Consider the following 19475-nt stretch of genomic DNA (forward strand, 5'->3'; position numbering starts at 1 on the left):
CCAGTGTCCTGTATACACACCATAATGACAGTCTTGGTAACGTAAACATAACGTGCCGATTATATGTGTCAAACTTTTAACAGGACATAGTGGTAAGTTCTTCCATACCGTAACAACACATCAATAGGCCTACGTACGATTTATGCAAATAAGAAATGGATGTTATTACCTTAATTTGAAGGTGTCATTTCTTACAGTTTTGATTATCAGCACATTATTCAGTTTGTTCACACATGCATTCACTTATCGAGCTTACGATGTCGAAATGACATTGATAAGATGTATACGTTTAAATTTAGGTTTGGAGTGAAACCATCAGCACGAACAAAACATATTTAGTGAAACTCATTTCTTTTATCTTGCCAGTGACTCTGTACAAGTGCTCGGCGAACAGTCAAAGCTGCAGCCGCTGTTTGTCGCCTGAAGTCACCCCCGCCCGTCTTGGCTGTGGCTGGTGTGGTAACGACTGTAATGTCGCTGGGAGCGAAGTCTGTCTCGCCAATGGGTTTCTTAACCAGAATATGTACCTCCAGTGCAATGGGCCTGTCATCACTTCTGTAAGTTGTAGATACAAGACTGATGCGACCGAAGTTTTTTATGTTCTTTCCGTACAACTACATGTATACTTGTGGCTTAACCTTGTCGCACTGGTTGATAGGCCCTGTTTGCCGAGTGTGCAATATGCCTGTTTGATACAGCGCGATGTCATCAGAACAATTAGTTGTGCTTCTGCCATGAGTGCGAAAGGGAAAATTTAGGAACAGGCATTGATGCCAAATATCAATCATTTTTTTATCTCTCAAAACATTGATATCATAGTCTCATTCCAAAGACATATTCGTATTTCGCATTGTCGTCAATGATATTATAAGCTGTCATCTTTTCTAAATTCCTTATTTTTGATCGAGCAGAAATATGGAACTTTTAGCGCTGTTTTGTGCAAAATGATGGTCTGTGAACTACCTTTGATACCTCAGATATTTCCAGCATCAGGACCGCCTGAAGGCAACACAAGGTTGGAGATTCGAGGAAAAGATCTTGGGCTCACTTTCTCCCACATCACCAAAATAAGTATTGGCGACTCTGACTGCGATATAACAAATATGGAAATTCTCTACGAACCCGGACTAAGGTGAAGAACAAAGAAAAAAGAAATAAACTCAGTGTTTTCTTTCAAAGAAGAAGTAGTATATTAGAGAAATGTTTTATAAAAAAAATGTTTTATATCTTTCATACGTGTTCATGCTGTAAGAGAATCCGTGGTAATCAATTCAACGGGCAAACAGCGAGAATGCAGATAATTCAAACTGACAGGGCGCCTGGTTGAAACTATGTTTGAACGTGATAATCTTGACAAGAAAATACAAATTGACATCATAGGGACTGATTTTTACTGTACTCACGTGTAAGCTGTCTCATTAAGGGAAGTATTGTAGTCTAAAAGATATGATTTTCCCACGTTGATGACAATGGAAATAATCATAATGGCAGCCAGATCAAGCCACTTTGAAGTTAATATCTGCATGCCATGATTCTTTCATTTCAATACATAATTCAATTTGGAGTACAAATAAAGCGTGATCTTCTCTTTCTGCTTGACAGTGTCAGCTGCGTGACAGCTCCACACGAACGAATTTCTGCGGAACAGATACAAATCGTCGTTACACTAAGTGATGGTGAACGAACGGCTTATTTTGAAGACCCCTTCTACTTCAGGGTAATTCTAAAAGTATAATTAGTTTAAAGAAGCTTCATGCGGATTCACTGATTGAACGAGGAAATTATGTCTTCTAACTGTCTTGAAAATCTTTCAAAGATTCTTCTAAAAACCTACTTACTCGATCACATTAATATTATAAATTATGTTCTGACTATCATTATCCGTTATGTCGTCATTGTTATTGTTTGATATCAAGTTCATTTAAGTATTGTAGTAAGATAGCTGTATTCATTTCTTAGTGTTTAAGCGTATAGTTCTCATCATTGTAAAGCGCATTGAGATGAAACAGATATAAAAATCGAACCTTATTGTTATCATTCATTTTCATTATCCTTTAAATGCAAATGAACCACATTTTAAATTTTAGTCCCACGAAGAGGACCAACTTCTCATTTTTTACAACATGCGTTGAGGAAAGTAAAAATGTTTTTGAAGGTATCAAAAAGTTAGCATCTTTAACATAAATTTGAACAAATCTTGAAGATATCGAAATGATCTTGTCAAAACTTTGCCGATACTGTTTGAATCTTCAACACTTTTTTCTTTTAAGCTGCACTCTAAATTTGATAAGTTCTCAGTGTTTATTTTTTCGTCGTTGCATATTGGATCCGCGCTGTACATGCTGGTTAACAATGATATGAAAGGAATTCTTTTTTCCAGTTGAGATGTATTCTAGTTTAACAGGTAACGCAGTTACAGTTGTTAATATTTTCTCAAAGTTTCAAAACATAAAAACAGGTCGATCCTCTTTCCTTTCGTTGTACAGGATCCTAGGGTGACCAGATTTAATCCCACGAAGGGACCCGCAGCAGGAGGGACAAGGATTACAATCTACGGAGAGTTTTTAAATACTGGGAGAAATATCACAGCACGACTTGGCAACTCAGAATGCATTGATGTGTGAGCTAAAAATACACTCCTCTTTTATGTTAGTGTACAATATGACTGCTGTATATCCGTTATGACTAGTAGTTTTGACGCATTTCATTCAGAAGCAGACGAAGTGCTTAGGCCTATTCAGTGTACTGGATTCCTCGTTTATGTGACCAGACGGATACTGTTTTTATATCATATTACTTTAGGTGCTTCATTTTGACAGCATTTCTGATATAGTGAATATCTTTCTTGAAACTTTAACTGGGTAGGTGGACGTAGCAAAGGAGTTTTTAGAGCAATATACGTGTCACTTTCGTTCTGTTTCACTACCTTTTTTTCCCTATTTTGTTTATACACAACAGCTTTAGTAGCTAGTGCCTTTACTCTGAATCTGATGAAATTGATCTTCAATGTTTATTATTGATTAACGACAGTTTTTTCAATTCAATTCAGTTCAATTCAATTCAATTGGTTTTGGACAAAACCAATACATTACTCTGCTTTAACGAAGTCTCTTCAACTGGGACAGTCGCGAAGGTGTTTGTTCCCCAATGTTAGACCGACAATATGAATAAAAACTTTCTGACTGAAGAGTCAGTAGACCCACTTTCATTTCGCCTTACAATAACAGGCATATATATATATATATATATATATACCCATATAGATATATATGTATGTAATTCCATAACTATATAGACAGAAGTTTTATGAGAGAAAATGTATTTCAAAATTGCTGTAGAACGTACGAAGGAAGCGAGGCAAGATGCACCTCCACTGCTGTATCTGAGGGAGCGCAAAGTTTGATCATGACGTTTGACGGAGCGGATAGATTCTCACATGACGCTTTCACAGTCCTGCCTAATCCCGTAGTTACATCCTTGGACCGGGGAGAAACGATCATGTCGTATGTTATCATTCCACTTTTAGTTGGACAATAATTTTGAGCAATATTGCTTGTTCCCAAAGAAGAACCGTTGCCACATGTCATGCGCAACACGGTCTCTCGCGACTTAAACAGTACAGCGACAGGGCTGTGGTTAGCACAGAAGATTGATTTGCCACATATAGTGGAAATATGTTTTGAAAACTCACTTCATTTTCATTTGTGTTGTAAATGTTTGTGTGTGTGTATGAGTGTGTGCGTGTGGCCATTTTCATATTATGTCAATAAAAGGTACACGATAGAGTTTCAGTGTTTTCCCCAAAGAATCCAGCACGCTAATGCTACTTCGATTGATATGAAAAAAAAAAATGTATATATTGTATTGTACCAAAGAGCATGATGCCATGACAACATGTCTTCATTTGTGTTTTTTCTTTCTTCAGAGGAGGATTACAAATGCGCATTACAGGGGAACGATTTGATATCATCCAAGAGTCACGGATCATTTCACAGTCACTGTCATCTGGGGCTATCCGTACAGAGGTCTGATCTTTTGTTGACAGTGGAATGTCTTCCATCGATCATGTTTTGCAAATAATGACACAGTGCAGCAACTTCCTATATAACGAGCCTTCGAAGAGATATTTATCAGTTTGAAATATATCCTTTTTATACCTATTTACATGTTATTCGATTGAATAGAGTGAATGTAAACAAATTAATACTTGCGATACGCTTCACAAACCGCGGGATGCATGCGTCAAACCATTAGCATAGTTATGAAAAAAGACCCCAAAGATCCATATCTACTCCGCTACAATGACCAGTATTCAATGAACCATGATACCTATTGAGAATATCTATAATAAAAAAGTAAACATTTACTTGCACAACCTTTAGGTGACCTTGAAATGTGTGTGTACATACGTACAAAGTAGATACATCTTGTTATTCATAGAAATATAAACAGTTTTTGAACAGTAGTTTTGCTTCTTCACCAAAGTTAATGCACGAACATACGAGAGGCTCTTGCCCAATAGTAATGGTTATTTCTGCATCACAGGTGTGTGGGAACGTGTCTCCAACTCTGTTGATATGTCCCACACCTCCTTACCCGGATGGTCAGTCACACGGGAGAATGTCAAGGCAATCTGACGCCAGGGCAGCAAATATAACCTTTGACCTCGATGGTTTCGTCATCAACGGTGGTATCATAACGTATCATCCAGATCCAGTTTATTTCGACATTGCTGAAAGTGACCGAATTGCAATCATCACTGATAATAAGAGGCTTGACTTGGAGGTGAGCTCGTCATAGCATACAGTATATACAAACCTGTATTTACCATTTTCGTTATTACTCACTGTGAAATTTTCCAACATCATAACCATCAGGCAGTCAGTAGCTTCAAATGGCGCTGTGACTAAACTTGTACGGTGAAAAACAATCAAGATTATCTATACTGTTAAGTCCACCATCTTGATACAATCTGAGATTTCTCTACCGTCTTCACGACTGTTCATCGGGTATATGAGCTTCTCCTACAATTGCTCAACTTAATAACACGACATCTTATCGGTAATTTCTTTATTGGTAGAAATATCATCATTATCAGTTGAGATAGGAGTGTTGCTGTTTTAAATTTTGGGTCACAAATGACAATAAAGAGAAACTGGTCACATTTGCTAAAAACTTTAGAAGAAGAATCGTAAGGAAATTGTCCTGCAGACATCTAGCTGAGTGATACTTTTGTGTGTGGGGGGGGGGGGAGTGTTCATTAACCGTTATATTTGTTGTTGGATTTTGGCGCATTACATATTTTATTATTTTTTGTTTTATTCAAGGGACAATATTTAGACACAGTCAGCAACAAAGAGGACGTTCAAGTACTGATAGGTCCCGATGGAGTATGTGATGTTCTAATCCTGGGATTCGACAGCTTGATTTGCTTCGTACCTATCCCACTTCCTGGGGCTGGTGATTATAACGGAAGTCTTGGAGAAGGCCCAACAAAGTCTCTTCCTGCTGTTGTGGTAAGACAGATGGATTGGTTATGAATGTGCAAGTACCGTATTAGTCTGATTGAAAAGTTTGCTTTATTTAATTTTACTGGACGAAATTTTGAGACAATAAATGAAGCAAATTGATTTGGCGTTATCTTTCAGGTCCAGCATGGAAATCTGGAGTTCCGACCAGGTTTTGTCAAGACACACTCGGAATCAAATATCCTGCCAGTTGTCATCTCGATTGTTGTGATCGCCATTCTCGTTCTCCTGGCAGTAGGTGTAGGTATCGGATGGAGACTAACAAAGAAGAGGCAAGAAGCAAACCAAGTTAAAGAGGAATTGGAACTGGAACGACGGAGACTGAGGTCAAGAATAAAAGAAGGTATGGCACTTTAACAACAATAAAAACTACAACAATAAGAAGCTCCACTTCTCTTTATTGTAGCTGTTTGTGTAATTTCGTTGCTTAACATGATATTTAGTAGGATTAATTTGTTTTGTTCTTTATCATTTTTTCCATCATCAATTGTCTGTATATTATAGGATCTATGACCTCGTTCTGTTCCCAAATAGCGTTTATTGTCACTTTCTTCCACATACTTGATAGGGATGAAGGAGGACATTGCATACCAATCTTTTAGTTTGATATGTTTTTCTTCTGTAATTTGTTTGCTTATGTTTGTTTGTTTATTGGTTTCGTTTCGTTTCGTTTTGTTTTTGTTTTTTGCTATGAACTATACATTGGCAGTGCCTGATACTAAACTCGAGCTAACAGATGTGGGCGAGAGAGTCAAGAAGTACGGCATCCCATTCAGAGATCACAACCAGTACGTGACAGTCATGCTCTTTGGTGGACTTGGAGTTCGTCCAGAGACATCCGATCCAGAGGTAGGAGAAAGTCGAGAGGAAATTTGCCACTTAACTGATTCTTACCTATATTATAAGACCAGCCTGACCCTAAAAGTACCATTTCCTTTTACTGGAAACTTGAATTTACTGCAAATTATATCCATGAAAGGCCTTATACAGCGTTCATACTAGTGCGCATTAATATTGAAGGTCCATGGTAAATTGCGCTCTCCTGAATTCATGATGTCAAGTCCGATCATCCGCTTCCTATAGACGCCACAGTCTTATTTACAAGTCTTTCCATAATGCAATCTTTTCTCTCTCTTTTTTTTTGATGCAGTTAACACATATACCAATATATATATATATATATATATATATATATATATATATCATTGCCATACAAATGATTAAAAAACGCCTACTTGATGAATTTCTGATCTGGTAGACACAAAATGATGAACTTGAGCCATGTCAGATGTATCGATTCCCTTAAAAAAAATAGTCGGCTTGCAGGTCAGGGACACTGAGAAAAAAAAAACAGGATTTGGGTTCATCTACGTCATCTCCTTCATTATCGTTGTTTTTATTGCAGTATATGGAAGACTTCATGGAACAAACAATAGTGTCTTTTTATCGGTCACTGAAGGATGAGGAATCTACCGTGGCTTTCATCCAAACTCTTGAAATGCAAAGGCAATACGAACAAAGTACAAGGTAATAGGACCTATCGCAAGTATGAATTAAAGAATCAATAGTTTTGGAGAGAGCAATTTCAAATAAAAATGTATGTGATTTTTTCACGCCTTTATACTCTGATGAAAGATGAAAAGGAGTCCTTAGGATGAAAATCAACTGAACTTAATCCAGGAATAAGAACAATCCCTTGGACGTTGTCTGTATCGTTTTCATACAATCGTTTTCTTTAGTTTATTAACCGACTTTGTGAAATAGTGAGGATAACGTTAAGTTTGCGGGGAAATAACGAAACGTTGCAGAGGATGTATAATCAAAATCTGAAATAAATTCATATTCATTTGCTTTTATAGATTCATGATAAAGATCCACATTTATATTGATTTCCTTGCCAGGCAACTGATTGCATCACTTCTGTCTCTTATCTACGTGAGTGAGGGCAAGAGCATCTATTTCTCAAAGTGAGTGAAATTACGTCTCAGCAGAGTAGAAATCAAATACAGTCGCAAACAAATCCAAGAGATTTAAGTCACTATGAGTGCGTCATGGATGTCCAATAAAGTCCTTGAGTAAAGATTAACGAAAACTTGTTTTAAAGATTTTACAGTTTAACAACCTAATTGTATATCATGACTTCTAAAACGGTACAATGTAAATTGAAGTGGCAGCAGTTCTGGATTTTAACATTGTTTAAAGTGAATGTTACTGTTTGGTATCATGACGCAGCTATGCCAGTATTATTGACCATGCGTGTGTTGTTGTTTTTTTTAAGCTTATGAGGTAAATCGGTGCTGTTGGGTGTGATTTCCTATTTTACATGTCCTAATAGTGCCGTTATACAGTATCTGTGTCACCCTTTAAAAGTCAAATAAAGTGCTAAATAATTTTGAATGTAAGCCCACATTCAGTCATTATGGCAGTCGCACACGCTCTTTATAATAATCTTGTTCAAAAGTGATGTCAATATAATTATGTATACATATGCTTCTCGTAAAAAAAAAAAAAAAAAAAAAAAATTATCGTCAGTCATTACTGTCAATATGGCATTCGCCCCTAAGAAGATATGAGTTGAGGTTAAATCAGTTTGATATTTGCTCATCTACTTTTCGGACAATGTATATAACTTGTTTTTCTATGAAAAGGTTGATTTCCAGGCTGGTTTGTGACAGGGTTGCCGTCACAGCGAGTTCTTCGGGAAGAATGGATGAGCTGTTTGGCAGGTAAGTATTAAAGGTTGAAAAATGATACCCAAATATACTTGATATTATATGCACACTGAGTGTATAGGTTGATGTTTGTTGTTCCGAAGGTCCGTACTTTGGAAGGCTTGTTTTTTTCAAAACACAAATTTCTGGTACCTAAAGGTTCGTATATCCGAAAATGATATGAGGTTATAGTTATTTCGAAGTTCGTTGATCCGAGAATGAAATAACAGTTGTTATTCCGCATGTTTGTTATTCTGAAAGTTCGTTCATCCAAAAGTGATATCATGTCTGTTTTACCAAAACTTGAATAATCTATATAAGACCTAAAAAGTATAAGTTGCTCATCAAGATGGTGATCATGATGATGTAGAAGAGGGAGGGTAGGGTGGCATAAAAGAGGAGAAAATACTTCTTTTTTCATCGTTGACTTTACTACAATTAGTATTGCATTCCAGTATTTGTATGTCTGTGTTTGTTGCCGTGTAGGTGTGCGTGTTTCATCTAATTTTCATGGTTTGATAGAGCCTACCATTCAGAATAACGAAATGTTTCTGAGTCAATATAGGAATAGTGTAGAACACATCACTGAAAAAAATCGAGCATTCTGTTGAAAAATGAATTTTCAAAGTTTAGGTGCTGCCATCGCTGGATAAGAAGGCACAATAGTTTGCGACGTCATAGTACACAATTCCTTTGATATATTACTGACGTTAAGGCCACTATTATTCCTCTGCTTTTTAAAAGATGTATACAGTCGATTGAACTTTCAGTAAGCTTGGAAAATAAATTTATTCACACTTTCTTCTCAATCAATACGATTCAATGATAAACTTTGAAGAATGATTAACTTGGGTGTTGCACTTTACAAAAGGCAATTCTGATCGCTCTGTGGCACCTTTGTCATGGGAAGTTATAACATAACTATTATCAATAAACACATCCGTGGCATCTGATTTTCTCTTTGGATGTCTATGTGATGGTGTGTATTGGGCAATCGTGTTATCATAAACTTTACTCTCTTTCGTTGTTACTTTCGGGTGTGTATTGTGTGTTCGCTTTTATTACTTTTTCTAAACCATGAATATGTGCTTTCCAGTTCTGATTTATGCTTATAATGATACAAGTTCAAATGACATGTTTTTTTTTCTTCGTTCGTTTGTTCGTAGTTACTTTGCTTCTCAAATGAAATGAAATCAAATCAAATTAAATAAAATTAAACAAAATCAAATCAGAAATGAATTACATCAATATGACAAATTTAACTAAAACATAACCAAATGACAAAGCAACGACACAAAAGTGCAGTGTATGCTACATGCATAAAAAAAAAATCTTTGTAAAACATTTAGAGTTTCATATTACAATACAGATTAGGCAGTAAATTTGATTGAATAACGAAGCAGGAGACTGTCAGCATAAGTATAGCTTGACTGGGCTGATGGCCTCACTTTTTTTTAAATCTTATTGTCTAGTCATCCTTTGATGATAATAATTATGCCTTTTCATGTTTGCTGTCGATTGCATTGCCATATCATTTACTATCTATATGAAGGTCTCTCTTTGAATAGGTTAATTCTATATGGGAATTATCATACCCTGCGATTATCTTCTGTTGTTTTGGGGTTGATGATGTTGTTGTTGCTGTTGCTGTTATTATTTTAAAGAGAACTCGATGTAATGGAAATGAAATGTTCACATGGTTGTGATAACTGGCGATAATTTGATATCAGTAAAAGAACGCATTAACGCTGAATTCTTGATTTGATAGCCTTTATAGTTTTACCAATATTCTTTAGTAGTAGTATGGCGTCATCAATATTTACCGGGACCAACCTTTACTTTTTTGTTGTTGTTATTGCTTGCAACAGGTCGGAATCCATCGTAGACAGACTGTTGGCTAATTGGTTTGCTTTGTGCATGTGTGGGTACATCAAGGTAAGGATAAAGGTAGTCTTCTCAACTGTTTCAATATCTCTAAGCGATATACATCAAGAATATTTTTAATTCTTCCGTGATTTATTGAAGGTGAGAGGCTTTTGCGAGTTTTTGCTAATTGGGTCGTTGATCTTAAAGGGAATCACTAAAATACACGACAAGCTATTTTTTTTTCCATCCGAGTTCAAAGAAAATTGGTATCCATTACCAAAGAATCCACCTAATATAAGTGTATGAAGAGTGTGACTGTAAAACGGATATATAACAATGTATATATGTATAGATATAGACATATGATTAACCTTGAGGAATACAGTGAGTTTATTTTGAAACAAAAAAGGAAACTCATGTTTTTATCGTTGCCGGTGCTAATACAAAATGCTTCTTCTTTGTTCTGTACTTTGCAGCAAATGCTGTACCCGATGTTCATGCTATATCAAGCTTTGAAGTCTCAGTGTGAAAAAGGACCGATCGATGCTGTCACTGAAGAAGCATATTTTACTCTGGATTACAATCGTTTGTTCGACCAGGACATCACTTTTCAAGAAGTGGTAATTACCCATGAGACGTTTACCACCTCGATATATGCGACATAGGTTTGGAGAGCACAATGTTATTCAATACCACTGTGTTTCATAATGTACACAGCTTCCTTAGACAGTTAGAGGATGTAATTGCCAAAAAGCACTAATTCTGATGTAGCAGTTGGTCAGATTGAATCATACTTAGGTAAAATTCAAGATTGGTCTCTGCAAAATGGTTTGAAATTGAATCTTGAGAAAACTGAAGTTGTGGATCTCGTAACAAGTCCTCAACAACTTTGTTCGTCAATGTTTGCGATACTCCTGTGCTGCCAATTTCTAAGGCACGTGACCTTGGTGTCATTATCCAAGATGATCTTAGTATGAAAACTCACATCAATAACATACATGTATGCAAATATGCAGCCATAGGTCTACACAGGATTGGGAAATTGAGACACGTTCTCGATAAAGGAACTACAGAAAAACTGCTTCATGCGTTTATTTTTAGTCATTTGGATAATAATAATGGTTTGCTCATTGGAGTTCCAGACTCCCAGATGAAAGGACTCCAACGGATACAAAATTCAGCCGCAGGGCTTGTGACGCGTAAAAGGAAATTTGATCATATAACTCTCATTCTTCGTAGCCTTCAGGTTGCCAATAAGAGCTCGTATCAGGTTTAAGATTTTGACCATTGTATTCAAATGTGTTCATGGAAATGCCCCTGAATATCTCAGTGAACTCATCAAGCCATATCAGCCTGGTCGTGCTTGTGCGCTCAAAATAAAAAAATCTTCTCTCTGAAATAAGTGTCAAATCTAAGATATATGGTTATAGGGCTTTTGGAAAAATGGCCCCCTCATTGCGGAATTATCTCCCTCTCAGTATTAGATACATTGGGTTTTGATAAATTCAAATCTGTGTTAAAAACTCACCTTTTTGACAATTGTTGACTACATGTTTCAATAGAGAAATATGTGATCGATTTTGTTTTCATAAATTTTGTACACGCATAGAGACTATCTTCATGATCTTAAGGTATTATGCGTTTCTAAGAACTGACTTTTATTATTATCATTACCAATTCTGTCTTTGTAATATAGTGTATTATATACTTCATCTTTATAATAATTGCTTTAAGTCGGTTAAGTGCCACGGAAAGAAAATCTCTTACGAATCTGGAAAACGAAAATGTTTTCATAGCCGTTGTGAGAGGTACTGTATACAAGTTAGCTGTAGTGCAAACTAGTTCCACACGAAACAGTCTATTTGTGCGAGTACTTGTGTGTATGAGTCATGCAATAGATCGGTAATACCTTATTCTTCTACAATCAGAATAATGAACATTTTTAAGACCATAAAATAAATACTGCTGGATATCTTATCTTTCTGGGTAATACAGCATTTCCCAGACCCACGTTGATTTTGACATAACACGCTACAGGCCCGGCTTCGCTCATAGTCACACCATATCTTTTCAAAGCAACGTTGATTCTGGATTTGCACTGTAACCCAAGAAGAAGTTAGTAAATAGTATGCATACTGCGACGATTTCACAATATTTCAAGAATATAGAGCAATAGTTTTCGTAAATGATGGCTATCGATCGGGGAGAATTGTTGGTCTTTTAATCATTTTGTGACAGTAAGGTCGATTCTATTTTTTTCTGGGCCCCGTTTTATCAAAAAATATCATCGATTGTAAATTTCCCTACCACACAGGCTGCCATAGACTTATGATAGAAATCGACTATAATTATAATCAATTGTAACTCTTCATAGAACAGGGCCCTTGTGTTGACACTATAAACGAAAAACATTGTATGCAGGCAAGAGGTGAAAATAAGTAGCACTTCCATTGTTGGAAGACATTGTTTGTTTAATGCACTTTTTTGTTTTGTGTTTGGGATGTTTTAAAGCTTATTTTCGAAAATGTCATACAGTAATTAAGGAATCATATTAAAACAGCTATCTGGCGTTGCGTTTCTTCTTCCAGGTGCTTTTTGTTGTTGATGAAGACGACAATGCCTTCCTTAAGGTAAAAGTGTTAGATGTCGATACTGTGGGACAGACAAAGCAGAAAATCCTAGATTCTATGTGGAAAGTTGGACATCGTCTTCTTCCGACCGATGGAGAGTCTTTGGATGTAGGTAGGTCTTCAAATATTCATGAACCACCCTGGTTCATGCAATACTTGCCCCATGGCCACATGACATTAGTTTTCTCTAGTATACATTCAATTTGATCACATGCTAGAATGAACCGTGTGGGGGCACAGAAAAGTTTTCGCTTTTTTTGTATGCAGAACTTGAGGCAGTGTGTCAAAGGGAGACTTCCAGTGTAAAATCTCCAAACAAACTACCCAACCACATTATCTGGAAATAGGTGAAATAATCGTGGTGTAAGGAAAGTGAAAATTATGACAAGGACAATTTGGAAATAGTTTTAAAAGCAAACGACTATCCTGTGTGGACTAATGTGAAAAGTAACAGGTTGCGTCTTATGATCTTTTTTTGAGATTTTATGCCAATGTATTTATGTCGCCCGTGGAGCGGACGCGTGGCATAGGCGTTCACTTTCCGTTGTCGTAGTCAACAATTTGATGTACTCAATAACTTTCCACAGCGTTGAGTCATGACCACCAAACTAGCATCACAGATATATATCTTGAAAAAATGTTGGTCAGGTTTGAGTGTGGGTGATCGAGGTCTGAGAAGGTCAAAGGTCAATGAACTTTCCTCACAAGCTCCGTACTTGCGTGTTTGTTTGTTTGTTTGTTTGTTTTTTCTTTTTTCCCCTTCCACAGGGTTCCTTTATTGAATAATATCAAATATATACAAAAAGAGATATGTATGTACATGCAGATTTAACACATGATATTCTTGGCCATTCTAAATACAATAAGAACAGCAAACAGTTACAAAAATCAATTATAAATTGCAAATTCTTTTCAAAGTGTCAGAAAATTGACTGACAAATCATTTGTGTGGCGCTCCGTCGGAATGAGTCAAAAGTCGCAAAAAATGAAATCGTAGTTATGCCTATATGTGAATTCTACAGACTTTAAGCTTTACACTGATATGTAATACAACTCATTTCGACATCCCTGTAGATCATAAAAACGAATATTAACTACGCTTACGATGTCAGTCCTTTTTCTAAATAACGGAGAAAATCGCTCTCAAAGTTCAGGTTAGGTTCAAGCTCACAACCTGTTTCTTTCGCGGGACGAAACAATACAACAGTCCTGCTTAGCGACGGCGTTTACGCTCCATCGCACGCACTACCGTATAAGGCGATAGCTTGGGTGTGTTTGATAATTAACCAATCGCAGGACAGGTCTATCATTAACGATTCTGACCAATACGGTCGTCCGATGTAAACTTCGGTGCGTTTGTGTCCGTGCCGCTGCCGCCGCGTGAATGAGTCGGTACGCGTTGTGTGTCGGCTGCGGTGTAGTTTGCCGCAAGTTTTTAACTCACAAACAATAGGAAACAGTAGAAAGAAAACAAGGCACGCAATGCGTATTACGAAAAGCGTCCATAGCGAGAGCGTTGATCGCTTCCATTCTCCTCCCATGTTGTTGTCAATGGAAACTATAGAGGATGCGTTTAGCAAGTACCAATACCTAAATAGAACCTGAGAACCTATTGTAGGCGGGCACGCAATGCGTCTTACGAGAAGCGTCTTTTAGCGAGGGCGTTGATTGCTTCCATTCTCCTCCCATGTAGTTGTTGTCAATGGAAACTAAAGAGGATGCGTTTAGCAAGTACCAATACCTAGATAGAACCTGAGAACCCATTGTAGGCGGGGGTTTAAAATGAAGTTAATTAACGATAGTCGTCTTTTGAGATCGTATTCTTTGCGTGTACTAAAAATCCTCAAATTACGCACATGGTCGTAATGTTGCAGAACATCAAAGACTGCTTTCGCGTCTGTTCTGCTGCAGCTGTATACAGCCGTAACATTCTGAATTCCCGCCATATTAGGCACATATCCTTTATAGGCGTTGCGTCCACAGAATTATCGCTTATCAAGCTTGCCAATGTTGCACGTACTATACGTATCAGAAGCAAAGGTTGATGTAGGCCTGACAGCTTCACGTTGGGTTTATAATTATGACTGTATCATGAATATACTTCTTATTCTCGGTCACTTTTGTAATACCATAGCATATAAAGACTCGTTAACTTGTAGCTTAAGCTTATCTTTTTTTTTTTTACATCACATTTACAGTTACAATCTTTCTGCATTTGTGAAGTTGAGTATAGATAATTATACTTACATATATTCTAAATTAATACTTAGGCCTTCCTCATTTCGTTTTGTATTCACAAACCTTACTAAAATAAATGATTGCTTGATTACTTTCGGGTAAAGGAAACACCGGAAAAGGAACCGCATTTAATGTGTGTGTGTGTTTGTTTGTTGTTGTTTTTAACGAACCTAAGCAAATAGCGAACCATATTTCATTGTATGATTAACGAACCTTCAGAATAATAAATTGTATTACCCCCCCCCCCAAAAAAAAAAACAACAACAACAACAAACAAACAAACAAACAAACAAACAAACAAACATTTCATTGTCATGCGTTGTCAATAGTGATAAAAGGCCCGTTTTTATTTAGTAGTATGTCTCAGTACTCCTGTGTTTATTTTTAAGGATGTGCCTCTCCGTATGATTGCGATTGATGTTCAGCTATTTCTTTCCCGCAAGCTTGAAAAGGAAGCAGCTAAAATTCAGGCAAGGAGACTAGTTTTCTTCCGTGAGATACAATCATTATTGTATCAGGCACTATACAAAACGGTTGAAATCTGCTGAAAGTCGAACTTCGTTTTTTTTTTTTAAATTCCATTTCAAGCGGGGATAGACTAGAAATTAGTTTGTCTATACTGGCAGGAGACATTAGTTTTCCAGTACATACTCCGCATTTAAATAGTCGCCATATTTTCGTGGTCAGAATCAGATACACACGTGATATTATCATAAAAATGAAAATACAAAACAACTAACACGCCATAATCGTACAAATATTATGAACTTCAATGAATTAGTGACTATACTTACCTGTAATAGTCCGCATAAAAAACAAGCACGCCAATCAAATAATTTGATAGAATTAATAGAACATACAGCGATATCATGCATGGCAGATCAAATCAAGCTCAATTGGTGAGAAAGCTAAATGAAGTTAAAAAGTTGACTTCTTTACGTTTCTCTTTCATTTTATGAAAACAGAATTACATTGTATATCTACTGAAGCTGATTGTCTCTGTTGCGAGCGATCGCCATATAAAGCATTTTTAGTGTTCTGAGCAAATCCGAATCCCTTTTGCTTGATATGTAACAACCCTTATAACTTTACAAAGGACTCGCAAATTCAAAGTTTCAAAACGTATACTAAAACATTACATTATACACGGTGTGTTTAAAAAAAAAACCAACATTTTGAATGCGTTGTGTGTTAGCATTTTAAAGGAATCAATCTGCCTTTTATTTTCCGTACGTAAAGCGCACAGAAACGTAACCAAATGTTACCAAATACAGTGGAATGCATTGTACGGGGTGGTATCATCATTAGAAGTATATCCCATTCCTTTTTCCTTTTATTTGTTTGAAGCAGTAGTCAAACCATGTGTCATTATCGCAGCGGCATCACTTAGGAATTATAATGTATGAAGATAATCGTTACTCATTTATTTCATGCTATTATTGTAGCATTTACATTTCCAAATGTTGTTGACAGTATTATGGTACTGTATGGTTACGATTACGAATGTTGGTTATGAATTCAAAAGACTGGTTCATTAATCGAACTATAAAGGTAATAGCTGTTTTGAAAGCAGTTCGGTACAACTTCGAAACGCAAACGAAATCATCGTCATAGGGGGAACTGATAGCTCTAGAAAACTTGTTTGGGCCAGTAAAGATTGCCGTATGCAATCCTTGTAGAAAGTTTTGACTACGGCCATCTTTTGAGTATTTTGAGAAATTATATAAAGAATTATTTGTTTGGATTATGCCAAGAATTAGTTTTAACTATGAGAATAAAAAGGCGCGGTTACCTCAACAATGTCGTAGTTCGATTAGACATGATGGGTATGAATTCATGAATGAATGAATGAATTCATGACTTGTTGATTAATCCTTGCTGATTGATGATCATTTCTGTATTAAAAACCATCAGATAAGTCTCGTAGATGATACCTCTGTAATCGTAGTCAAAATTCGTTTGAGCAATGAGACGAAAACCAACAAACAAAATGCTATGTATCATTGCTCGAGTTTCCAACATTTGGCGTCACCCGACCAACAATAAGTGACGAATCAAATGGAACATTTAATTGTGGGAAAGCGGACTGCGTTACGATTTTTAAACGTTGCGAGCAACTCTTTAAAAAAAAGAGAAAATGAGGCAAAGTTCAAGAAATTAGAAAAAGCACGTAAATGCAGGCGATCATGTTTAATAGTCAAAGTAAGAGATTAAATCGGCCATGCGGATGTATATGATTGCCTTATTTACATGTCTGATTTCTATAAACTATGTTATATTTAAATTTAAGTTCCCTTCCCTCCTTGATAAAAGTTGTGTTGGGTTTTCGCTAAAGGCATTTATTAGGACACGCTATAAAAACGACAACAAATGACTACTATATACATCAAAAGATGACCTATGCATGAACCACAATAATTCTGTACGTTCTGATATAATGCAACTGTTTGTTTGTTTGCTTGTTTGTTTTGAACTACCATGGTCTTTGTCGGGGGAAAGATGAAGAAAAGTAGTAGAGTGTATCACTCTCAAATCCGGATGATTGCGATAAGTGTGTATTCCCGCCCTTTCTATACAGGTAAACGATTTAAGCTTGGTATGCTATTATAAAAGCCTTGTGTCACGCAGAAGAACTGATTCCGCGATCACTTTCAACCTTTCATAAAATTCACGTTATAAGATAGTAACGATAGCTTGTAGGAGATAAAGTAAGTTAGCGTCCCTGGCTGTGGTTCTGAACACAAAAGGGGACTGAAAAAAATCTTTTAGAAATTAGCAGACATAATGCCGATCCTCCAACACTGTCGCTCCATTACGTCACTAATTCTGCTATCAATAGCGAAAAAAAGAATTGTACTGGTTGCGTGATTATCCACCCCTTGATAGCAGGAAGTTACCTTTCATTGTTCAAGGCTTCGTTGATGCGGGGTTTACTCGGATACAAGGCGTGAACAGTGTCGTCCGAGCTCTTTCATTCGGAATTCCTCAGAATACACAATTCAATAGGCAATTAGCGCTGCTACTTCGCAAAGCTGTTAGCCAAATTCTTTGCAGACTTGACCTCTCACATGTCAGCTACACGTAAGACACGACAAACAGCTATCATTACACACATTCTGATTAAAAAAGAAAATGAAGAAACACACTTTTGAGTAGCGACACAGCTTTCTGTCACTTTCTCAAATAGGTCCTACTTCTAAAAAATACACAAATGACAAGAGTCAGAATATCCTCCAAAGGGAACATGAGCTATTTGGGCATTGATAATGTTTGTCGTCCGATTTCTCTCCATGCCGTTGCGGCCCAAACCATCATAAGAAAATAGGGCAATAAGTTTTATTAACCGGGGAAATAAAATTACGCATTACACACATTTGGCTTAAATTATCATGCGAATTGTTGACTTTATAAAGACGAGAATAATTGACAACTTAGGCCATGCTATATCTCCAAAGATGAACTTTAAACAGCAAGTCACATACCAGGGAATGGCAATTATACATAATTATTTGAATGAATTCATTAATGAGGCCAATAAAAGTTGTAAAAGTACATGTACACACACACACATAGAAAGGTTTCAAGTTCGATATGTGATCATTGTATTAGCTCATTGATAAAGTATCATAAATTTTGCTTGATCATTCGTTAGAATTATTTTTTCAGCGCCATTTGTGCGTCAAATCAATCACCACTTCATGAAATGTGGTGCATGTATCAAACGCAACTCGCTGGTCTTGCAATCGATAGCCTTGGTCAGCTCACTGTTATTGCGTAATATTAAGCCCTCGCCGCCGCCGACGTCGCCGCGCGCACCATGCTTTGTTTTGTCTTCAATGGGGTCAAGAGCAATGCTTCATTAGCATACGCCCTAGCAACGGAGGCGGAGTCTCAATCGGGCAAGAACAATAGGTGCGAAACGCAACGCAAAGGCGAGCGCTCGAAAAAAATGTAACCGAAAAAAATTGTCTCAGAAAAACTGTGATTTGAGACACTTGTCCTCATTTTTACACGCTGAAATTTTTTGTACAAATAGATAAAACGTCAAGGAATCAAAATCCGTCATAAAAAAATTTCGACCCGAGTAGTGCTTCCCCTTCATTTTCGGCTCATTACGGGAAAAGTCCCCGTGCGACTTATGACTCATTTTGTCGGAGCGCCACACATTTCATAAGAAAACACAATCAGAAACATTTAGTAAAATGTAACCACTTTTTCATAAATTTCTTTTCTTTCAGATTTGTTTTACATATATACTTTTCCATATCATAATAACTTTTTATCGCTGACATGATTTGTTCAAAAACTGGCAAACAATATTTGCATTTGGCTGTAAAAATGTCTTTCCTTACTATAATCATAATGCAATTGAGGGCACTGTTATTACGTCCATAAAAACCAAATAATTTATTTTGATTTGTAAGCTTAATATGAATAGCATTACGGGACAGCCAAAGCTCAAGTTTTGACCATATCTCGTTTGAATATATACAAGAACAAAA

At 36.6% G+C, this 19475-nt stretch overlaps 1 protein-coding gene across 1 annotated transcript in view; it reads left to right on the top strand.

Moving 5' to 3' along the window:
- Positions 1 to 19475, top strand: part of LOC139720476 (plexin-A4-like) — a 40446-nt gene that overhangs the window by 12393 nt on the left and 8578 nt on the right. Inside the window, exons 12-25 of the mRNA XM_071631834.1 lie at positions 367 to 557; positions 978 to 1132; positions 1603 to 1717; positions 2487 to 2620; positions 3926 to 4025; positions 4546 to 4785; positions 5649 to 5871; positions 6238 to 6377; positions 6934 to 7055; positions 7430 to 7495; positions 8189 to 8254; positions 10108 to 10174; positions 10582 to 10725; positions 12694 to 12847. Of these exons, the coding sequence (XP_071487935.1) occupies positions 367 to 557; positions 978 to 1132; positions 1603 to 1717; positions 2487 to 2620; positions 3926 to 4025; positions 4546 to 4785; positions 5649 to 5871; positions 6238 to 6377; positions 6934 to 7055; positions 7430 to 7495; positions 8189 to 8254; positions 10108 to 10174; positions 10582 to 10725; positions 12694 to 12847 (1917 nt within the window). The remainder of the gene's footprint in view (positions 1 to 366; positions 558 to 977; positions 1133 to 1602; positions 1718 to 2486; positions 2621 to 3925; positions 4026 to 4545; positions 4786 to 5648; positions 5872 to 6237; positions 6378 to 6933; positions 7056 to 7429; positions 7496 to 8188; positions 8255 to 10107; positions 10175 to 10581; positions 10726 to 12693; positions 12848 to 19475) is intronic.

Source organism: Diadema antillarum, unplaced genomic scaffold (genome assembly GCF_040938485.1).
Source record: "Diadema antillarum isolate AM-2024a unplaced genomic scaffold, OU_Dant_1.0 scf00000011, whole genome shotgun sequence".
NCBI lineage: Eukaryota > Metazoa > Echinodermata > Echinoidea > Diadematoida > Diadematidae > Diadema > Diadema antillarum.